General features: G+C 59.0%; 1 protein-coding gene across 1 annotated transcript; it reads right to left on the bottom strand.

The window, feature by feature from the left end:
• Window positions 1–1,569: 1,569 nt before the first annotated feature.
• On the bottom strand, window positions 1,570–7,954 carry MRPL4 (mitochondrial ribosomal protein L4). Its single transcript, XM_004716845.2, has 9 exons — window positions 7,877–7,954; window positions 7,716–7,785; window positions 7,480–7,630; window positions 5,421–5,472; window positions 4,075–4,192; window positions 3,148–3,254; window positions 2,955–3,064; window positions 2,804–2,880; window positions 1,570–1,808 (listed from the first exon to the last, which is right to left on the bottom strand). The coding sequence occupies exons 1-9, from the start codon at window positions 7,937–7,939 to the stop codon at window positions 1,588–1,590; spliced, it is 969 nt and encodes a 322-aa protein (XP_004716902.1). The 5' UTR covers window positions 7,940–7,954; the 3' UTR covers window positions 1,570–1,587.
• Between the last annotated feature and the right edge of the window lie 444 nt (window positions 7,955–8,398).

Genomic DNA, 8,398 nt, shown 5'->3' on the forward strand with positions numbered 1-8,398 from the left:
TGATCTGCATGGTCAGCAGTTCAAAACCAAAAGCAGCTCCTTGGGAGAGACTGGGCTTTCTACTCCTGTAAACAGTTCAGTCTTGGAAACTCACAGGGGGTCACTTTGAGTCGGCACTGACTGGACAGCAGTGAGTTTTGAGGGGCGTGGTAGTGGATATGCATTGGGTGTGAACCACAAAGCTGTCAGTTCACCACCAGCTCCACTGAGGGAGAAAGATGGGATTCTCCATTCCCAGAGTTGAGTTCTATCCTGTCCTATAGGGTCACTATGAGTTGGAATTGATTTGACAGCACAGGTAACCCACTGAGTAATCTTACTGAGCAGTCAGTGAGCTGCGGTCAGCAGATCAAACCCACCAGCCACTCCTTGGTAGAAAAATGAGGCTCTCTGCTCCCTTACAGGATTCTGGCCCAGGGAACCCTCCGTGGTGACGCGACTGCTGTAGCACGTCTGGGAGTGGAAATTGCCTCAATGGTGGTAGGTAGTGGGTGAGGGCTCTCACAGACACCCCCACCCCCCAAGTGTTTGAATGCACATTCTAGCATCATACCCCATCTCCTGGGCATGTCTCATACCCTTCATCTGCTCAGGGGTAGGGGTGGCGTGTGTCCCAGGAGGGAGTACCAGCTTAGTTAACATTTCTTATGCAAATTCATACAGGTGTGGGCCGGGGTTGGTATTGTTTCCTGTCCACGCTTCTAGTTCTGACCCTCTTGGTCACCCGAGCGGGGCTGTAAGCTGGTGGGACAGGGGTGGGTCTTGCTAGATCGTGGTGGGGACAGGCGTTGCCAAGAGGCACACCTGAAGCAGGTAGCAGCTGGGCATCGGCCGAGGTGACAAACCCTGCCCTGGCTCATCACTCACCCAAACGGCTTTGTTTTGGACTTGAGTGAATCTGGGATTTTGCAAGATTCAATTAATGTCCCTTGAGGATTTCCAAAGGATGTGTGTACGCTGCGGAGGCGGCTCCTGGTAGGCAGGGGATTGCTGTGGCCGCCGGGGCTTCCCAGGGGAGGACCCGTGTGATGGCATAGTGTGTTCCGATTGGGGGCCCTGGTGGCCTTGTGGTGACGAGTTGGGCTGCCAATCGGGAGGTCGGCAGTTTGAAACCGCCAGCCAAGAAGAGTTAGTCTTGGAAACTCCCAGAGGGGGTTCTCCCATCTTACGGGGTGGCTTGGGGTTGGCCCCGACTCGGTGGCAGTTTTGGGGGCAACAGGCGGCAGACTGAAGTTAGGCTCCTGGCCTGGGCGTTTGTAGGAACGCATTGATTAGCACGATGGGGACGTTTGCTTTACCGTTGGGACGAGATCTTGGCTCCGAGTCTCTGGCTCACGTGGCACCGAGCTCACACCCTCGGCGTGACGGGGGCGGTACCACTGACCTTCCTGGGAGGAGCGTGGCGGATGTGTACTGCGCACGTGGCAGGTGGGTGGTGCCTGGGAGCCCCCGGGTGAGCACCAGTCGGTGATTCGCCGCTCAGCTGGGTCCGGTGGGACCTGGTCCACCAAAGGCCATGATTCGCAACAAGCGGAATGGAAACCAGCCACTCGCTTATCTTTCTGGACGCTGGTTAAAAAGTACCATTTATTTCTGTAAAACGGACGAGGAGCCAGGAGCCGGCGGGGGCGCCTGGCAGGGCTGCCCTGCTGGGCCTGGTGGTTCAGGGCTGGGGCGGTAGGGCAGGCGGAAGGGGTAGAGCGGCGTGTAGCGCGAATCGTGCCACAGCAGCTTGTCCTCGAGGAAGGCGACAGTGCGCAGCGTCAGGACCAGCGTCTGGTGCTTGAGCATGCTGTACACGTTCAGGCCTGGTGGGCGGGGCCAGTGAGTCCAGGTGGATGCCCCACCCCCTGCCCCACCCTCCTGATCTAGGGGTTCAGTGTGGGTTCAGGATCCTAGTGCCAAGACCCTGGATGGGAGACTGCCACCACGCAGAGCTGCTGACAGCGGGAAGTGCCCACAACCTGTTCCCAAACCTGCTGGGCCTGGCTGGGCGCTGCCCTGTACTCCGGGTCAGGGGGAGTCAGACCACAAGCTTGTCATATGTCGCGCTAGCAGGAAGCCATAGGGGCCGGGGTGGGTCTGGGCCACAGGCAGGGTGGAAGTGGACAGGGTGAGACCAGACTGGGCAGATGGTGCAGGTCCCAGGGCCTCTGGGAAGCCTTGGGCTTTTATCCCATGGGATGTGGGAGCCAGGGAGGGTTCTGGGTCTCGACTGGGGCACTTCTGGCCATGCTGGGAGGACAGCCTGAGGTGGAGACTGGGAACCAGGTGCATGGCGTGGGGGCCAGCAGAGGCCAGACCAGGGTGGTGAGAAGGGGCTGGGTTCTGCACAGGTTTGAAGGCAGAGCAGATGGGCAGGGGGAGGCACCAGAGATGGCCGTCTCAGGCTTGAGCCCCCGGAAGGCAGCAGGTGTGTGTTGTGGGGGTGAGTGGGGCAGGGGCAGCTGGGTAGACCACAACAGGATTCAACACCGCACGTGTCTGAAACCCTGCCACTCCCGCATGTAGCTGCCCAAGGGGCAGCTGGGCTGCCGGGCAGCAGACTGTGGGGAGAGGGGTCTGGGGCAGATCAATGTGGTCACAGATGAGGTACGCTCAGCCAGCCTCCCCCCTCTCCCATCCTAGCCGGCACCAGCCAGGAACTTTCAGACGTGACTTGGTGGCAACTCAAAATCCTCTCTTTGCTCTCAGGTCTGTTTGGGGAAGCTGAGGAGTGGTGGGCAGGAGCGTGACTGAGCCTGCAGCATCCTTGCCCGCCCGCCCGCCCGGCATTGGCACCCGGGGCCCCGGGGCGGCTCACCCACAGCCGGGATCAGGTTGAAGGTTTTCAGGCCAGAAGCAGCCGACACCATGTTCTGTGGCATATCCTCGTGGGCCCTGTAACCAGACTGGCGTGAGTCCCACCCACCAGGGAAGGGTGCTCCACCCTGTCCCTGCCCGGGCCCCCTCACCAGTCCACCAGCAGCACGGAGTCCCCCCAGTGGCGGTACTGGGCCAGCTCTGCCAGGTACTGGGGGTCTGGGGTCGGCAGCTCCAGGGAGTCCACGATGTGCAGGTGGTCCTGCGGGGAGGAGAGGGTGGCTGAGCTGCCACGCCCTGGGGTCCAGGGCCCACAGGGTCCAGCAGAAGCCGCGCAGGCTGTACCTGGGCCAGCTTGACCGTCAGCGCCACCTTCAGGCCCTGCACGCGCACCTTCATGGGCAGCATGTAGTAATAACTGGTGGGGCCCCGGGGGCCGTGGGCAACGCCTCCTGTGGGGAGAAAAGGGGTGGGCAGATGGGGCCACAGCAGAGAGCAGGTAGGGGTGGAGGGGAGACCGGGTTCAGTGCCTTTGCCCTCCGGTGCCTCGGCTTTGCTCCTGGGTGGTTGGACACTGAGACACGGCGGCTGCTAGCACACGGGACTGCATGTGGTGCGGCACAGGGCGTGTGGCCTTGGCTATGCTGGCGGGTCGACCGGTGCGGAGCACGAGCTGGACGACTGAGCTGAGAAAACTGCCTGGGTCTCCTGGGAGAACGTCAGGGCTGAGCGAGTCCTGGGTGTGCTGGCCCTGCTGGGTCCCGGGGGGAGGGCCAGACCCGACCCTGGCCTCACACTGGGCATTTCCTGGCCTGGCCCGGGAGACGCATGCTGGAGGAAATCAGGAACTAGGGCCTAGAGCGGGCAGTGCCTGAAGCTGGCGGTGGGGGGTGGGGTGGGGAGGAGGGGCAGAGGAGCTCAGGGAGGGCTTCCTGGAGGAGACATGGCCCAGACAGGCACTTGATGGAGGAAGGGAGTAGGCTGTGCCCACGGGCAGCAACCTTTCCCCCTCCCCGTCCTGCCAGCTGCTAGGGCCTCGAAGGCAGAAGCAGGGTGTTCACACGTCACTCATAGGCTCTGGGCAGCCGGGACTTTCAAGGATACTCCTCTGGCCGCTGAGTGAAGGGTGACCCCCGAGGGGAGAGGGGGCCCAGCAGGGTGGTGGCCATGGTCCTGAGCTGTGGGGGAGGGAGGTCCTGCATCCTGGGGCCTGTTCCATGTGTGCAGTGAGCGTGGGAGACTGGCTACGTGCTGCCCTGCCCGCCTGCTCACCTCCGCGCCAGAGTGGGGACCGGATGCTGCCATGCCGGGCACGCCCGCTGCCCTTCTGCGGCCATGGCTTCCGGCCGCCGCCCTGCACCTCTGCCCTCGTCTTGGTCTTGGCATAGCTCTGTGGGAGCAAAGTGAGGGGGAGGTCATGTTTGCCAGGCCAGGGGCGTCAAGCAGCCGTTGGTTGCCTCCCACGTGGTGGTAAGTGGGGCAGACAGATCCTGCCAGGGCGTGGGGAGAGCGGGACCCAAGGCACAGTGATTGGGGGAGAAGGGGAGATAGAGGAATTAGAGGGACACCCCCACACACATACATACACTCTAAACCCAGTAGGTGCTCAACGTCAGCCCTACAAAGGCAGGTTCTGCCACCTGGAAACCAGGGTATCAGCCCTATAAACGCCAGGTGCTGCCACCTGGCACACAATAGGTGCACTTGGCACCCAGTAGGTGCTCCACACCCCCAACCCCATTTCTTCTGCATATTGCTGTTTCTTGAGCGAATTAACGTAGCTGCAGCTGAAAGGCAAGCAGGGCATAGGAAAGATTCGGCTGGAGGGAATCAGAGAGGGGTGTGTGTGTGTGTGTGTGTGTGTGTGTGTTGGGAGTGGGGGGGTCACAAGGAGCTTCCAGTGCTGGGCGGAATGCTTATTCCAAGGACAGATGGGAGCCAGGGAGGGTAGAGTAGAGGGAGGACATGCTGGATCTCACGGTGACCAAGGGAAAGGCAGAGGCTGATAACAGCTTCGTCAATGCTCTTGGCATAAAATCCAAATTCCCCGCTGTTCTCCTTGGGCCTCTGGAGCCACCCTGGGCTCCGTTTGGTCCCTCCCTGCCCCAGGGCCTATGTGCCTACTGTCTCCCACCCTCATCTCGGTCCTGTGGCCCCCTTTACTGGTTAACTTCTACCACAGGCCTGCCTGAGGTTAAATGCCCTGAGGGCTGTGAGGGGCCTGGAGGCGCTTAGGGAAGGCTCCCTGGAGGAGGTGAGACCCAGAAAGACACCTGGAGGGGGAGGGGAGTAAGCCACACAAATGGGAGGGGAACTCTAGTCAGCACCATCTGGTCAACGGCCAGGCCCTGCAATGCGGGAGCTGGGACACTCAGTAAGATCCCTGTGGGTGCTGGTGGGGTACACACGGTATGAGGAGATGAGGATGGGGCAGTTCTAGATTCCAGCTTCTGGCAGGGCCTCCCCTGGTGCTGCAGAGACTCCCAGAAAGCGAGCCAATCAGTAACTACGCTGGGAGAGAGAACCCGCCCCTAGGCCTGAGTGACACAGAGAAGACATCCTGCCCCCTTGATCCTACAGTGTGCCCTCCTCCCACCTTAGCCCTCTCGGGGACTCACGATTCTCCTGAAGTTCCTCTGCCAGATAGCGACCTGGTGCAAAATGTCCAGCCTGTGGAGATGGAGAGAGAGGAAAGAGGAGGCCCCACCCCCCGCCTCTGCTCAAGCCCCTTCCACAGCTCCCCACCCACTGGAGGGCTCCCAGGCTCCTCCCTGCAGCCCCCTAGGGCCTCCTGCCACCTGCTCCTGGTCCTCTCTGGGAGAAGGTGCCCAGCTTCAAAGGCTTTGCCCGCCCCCGTGAGGCGAGGGCCCCTCTTCCTAAGATGCTCTCCTGACTGCTTCCTCCAGAGCCGGGGGATTTCAGAACGCAGGGTATCTGAGAGAAGTTCTCACTTCACTGCACCTACTTTGGACCTCCTATCTGCAAAGGCCAACCCATGGACCCAGACTGACCCTCTAGGAGGGAGCAGCACTGTCCCTTGGGGCCTCCAAGACTTTAGATCTTCATGGGAGCAGATAATCTCATCTTTCTTCCTAGAAGCAACTGGTGGGCTGGAACCATGGCCCCCGTGGTTAGCAGCTCGATGTGCAATCCACGGCACCACCAGGGCTCCTTCAGAAAAGACTAGTCCCTAGAGAAGGACATGCTTAGTAAAACAGAGGGGCTGCCAAAAAGAGCTGGACTCTTGACAAGATGGATTAACACAGCAGGGACTGGGAGGAGGTGCAGGACGGGCCGGTGGTTTTGTTCTGTTGAACACCAGGGTGCTATGAGTTGGTGCCGACTCAGCACCACCTAACAACCACCATCACAACTCATTTCATGCCAACCTCCTCAGGGACTGGCTTATCCTCCTTAGCTCCAAGCTGTTCAACATGCAGCCACGTGCAGCCACTTGTGGCCATCGAACACCTGAGAAGTGGTCAGTGTCGCATACCAAATGACAACAGTTCAGACAGACTGCGTTAAATGGATGTATTATTCAAAGTGACCTCACCAGTCTCTTTCCACTTTTCAAAAATGTGGCTACTAAGAAATTGATACCTATACACGTGGCCATATTCTATAGCTCCACGAGGGCTCGGCCATCTATGGCCCAGGGGCCAATCTGACCTGCTGTTTCTGTAACAGAAGTTTTTACTTACAAGGTTTTATTAGCTTCATAAAGTTGTTCTCATTGGTTTATGCGTAGTCGATCACTCAATAGCAACTGGTTTCTTTGTGTTTTTTTTCCGTTTTTAATAAACATGTAAACCAAAAAGCTCCCGTTTCAGAATGAAAACAAAATCCCAGATCATAGAAATGTTTACAATGATTGCATTTACCTCAGCAATATACACACGCATGCAGCTAGAGAGGATGGTAACTGATTTTCGGTGACAATATGTTTGCTTCCTTTGGACCGAGAACATTATGGCGATTATACAGAGACCTAAAAATCACCTGGATTATTTGAAGGACTCTATCATTCGTTATCTATCATTGTAGATTATCTTTACAATCCACATTTATATCTTCATAGGTTATCTTCTGGACGCTATCATTTTAGAGTTAGTGTAGCGTCCTGCTGACACATGGGTTGACACGGTGGCTACAACAGTGGCTCAAACATAAGGGCAATTGCCAGGATGGTGTGGGGCCAGGTGGGCGGTGTTTCATTCTGTTGTACATAGGGTTGCAACGGATGCAACAGCACTTAACAACAATGCAGATAATCTAGGAGTCACTCACTTTTTCTCAACTCTTTACTTTAGACACAAGGAACCCTGGGGGCATACTCCTTAAGCTTCCAGTGAACCACAAGGCCGGCAGTTTGAAACCACCAAGCACTCTCCGGGAGAAAGAGGAGGCTTTCTACTCCCAAGAGTTACAGTCCAGGAAGCCCAGCTTCTACCCTGTCCTATGGGGTCACTATGAATCAGAATCCACTTGATGGCGGTGACTTGTTTTTTGAGTCACCACTAGAAGGCGGCACTGCTCCACCTCATCAGCCCTCTTTGACAGGTGGAGAAACTGAGGCTCAACCGCTAGAGAGAGCACTTTACCAAGTGTAGAAGCCCAAGTCATCCTGAATCGCCACCTAGTTCATTACAGCCCTTTGCACCGAGCGATGCTCACCTGGGCGCCGTGGCGAAGACGTCCGGGTGCAGGTCGGCCAGGCCCACTCGCTCCTGATCGAAGCCCTGCAGGGACTCAACCCAGGCCTGCACGGGGCGCCGGTTCGCGGGTACTGGGAGCTCGCACCTGCGCAGCACAGGTGTCAGGGAACCTAGACCGATAAGGAAAGTGGGGCTGAGGGTCAAGATCAGCGGTCCCAGTAGGTGCCCTTTCTCGGGCAAGGATGCTAACCTTACCTGCATTCCTCACCGGTTCAGGCTCCACCGCCGGCAGCGGCGCTGCCTCTTCCGCCAGCGAGCTCAGGCCCTGCGAACGGTGTACGAGTGAGCAGTGGCCCTGCACCCACCCCCCACCCCTAATCTTTGCTTGGGACCCCACCCGCGGCTCCCGGCCTCACCCGGCAGCCGGCGGGTCGAGCCCGAGCCCACGCCCGCGCCCCGGCCCGGACTAGCTTCAGCATAGCGGTGCGGCGCCCCGCGCCCTGCGCCACGAGAGGTCAGGCTTCCTCCCGGCGCGCGCGGCGCCGCGCGATGACGTCACGCGACGCGCCCCGCCCCGCTGGGATTCGGCGCGGGACGACCGGCGCGAATGAATGAGGGCAGGGAGGCCCGGTCTAATGCGACCCTATCTCTTCCCAAGAGGCTAACTCCTTAGATGCCACTTATTTAAGGGCTAAAGGACCGTCTGCGACTCCAGGGCAAGAAGCCCCGCCCCCATAGGCCGCACCCCTTTGGGCCTTGCCCTCACCGGCCGGTGGAGGAATCCCTTCAATGAGCCCTCCTCGTTCCCAAAGGGCACGCTGCTCATTCAGCCAATGAGCGCCAAGCCCGGGAGAATGGAGGCGGGCCGGGGGCGGACACCTACGGGAAGAGAACCAATCACTAGTTCGCTTGGTGTCGATCACGCCTCTTGGACCACG

This window comes from Echinops telfairi, unplaced genomic scaffold, assembly GCF_000313985.2.
Source record: "Echinops telfairi isolate 266 unplaced genomic scaffold, ASM31398v2 ScPeMD7_36;HRSCAF=134, whole genome shotgun sequence".
In the NCBI taxonomy this organism is placed as follows: Eukaryota; Metazoa; Chordata; class Mammalia; order Afrosoricida; family Tenrecidae; genus Echinops; species Echinops telfairi.

What these genes read in the sequence shown, in the direction of transcription:
- MRPL4 (XM_004716845.2), bottom strand. Translation starts at nt 7,939, where the DNA reads ATGCTGAAGCTAGTCCGGGCCGGGGCGCGGGCGTGGGCTCGGGCTCGA. An exon ending in CTCGACCCGCCGGCTGCCGG is followed by an intron (nt 7,786 to 7,876) that starts GTGAGGCCGGGA and finishes CACCGTTCGCAG; the next exon opens with GGCCTGAGCTCGCTGGCGGA. An exon ending in CAACCTGATCCCGGCTGTGG is followed by an intron (nt 1,809 to 2,803) that starts GTGAGCCGCCCC and finishes CCCGCCCACCAG; the next exon opens with GCCTGAACGTGTACAGCATG.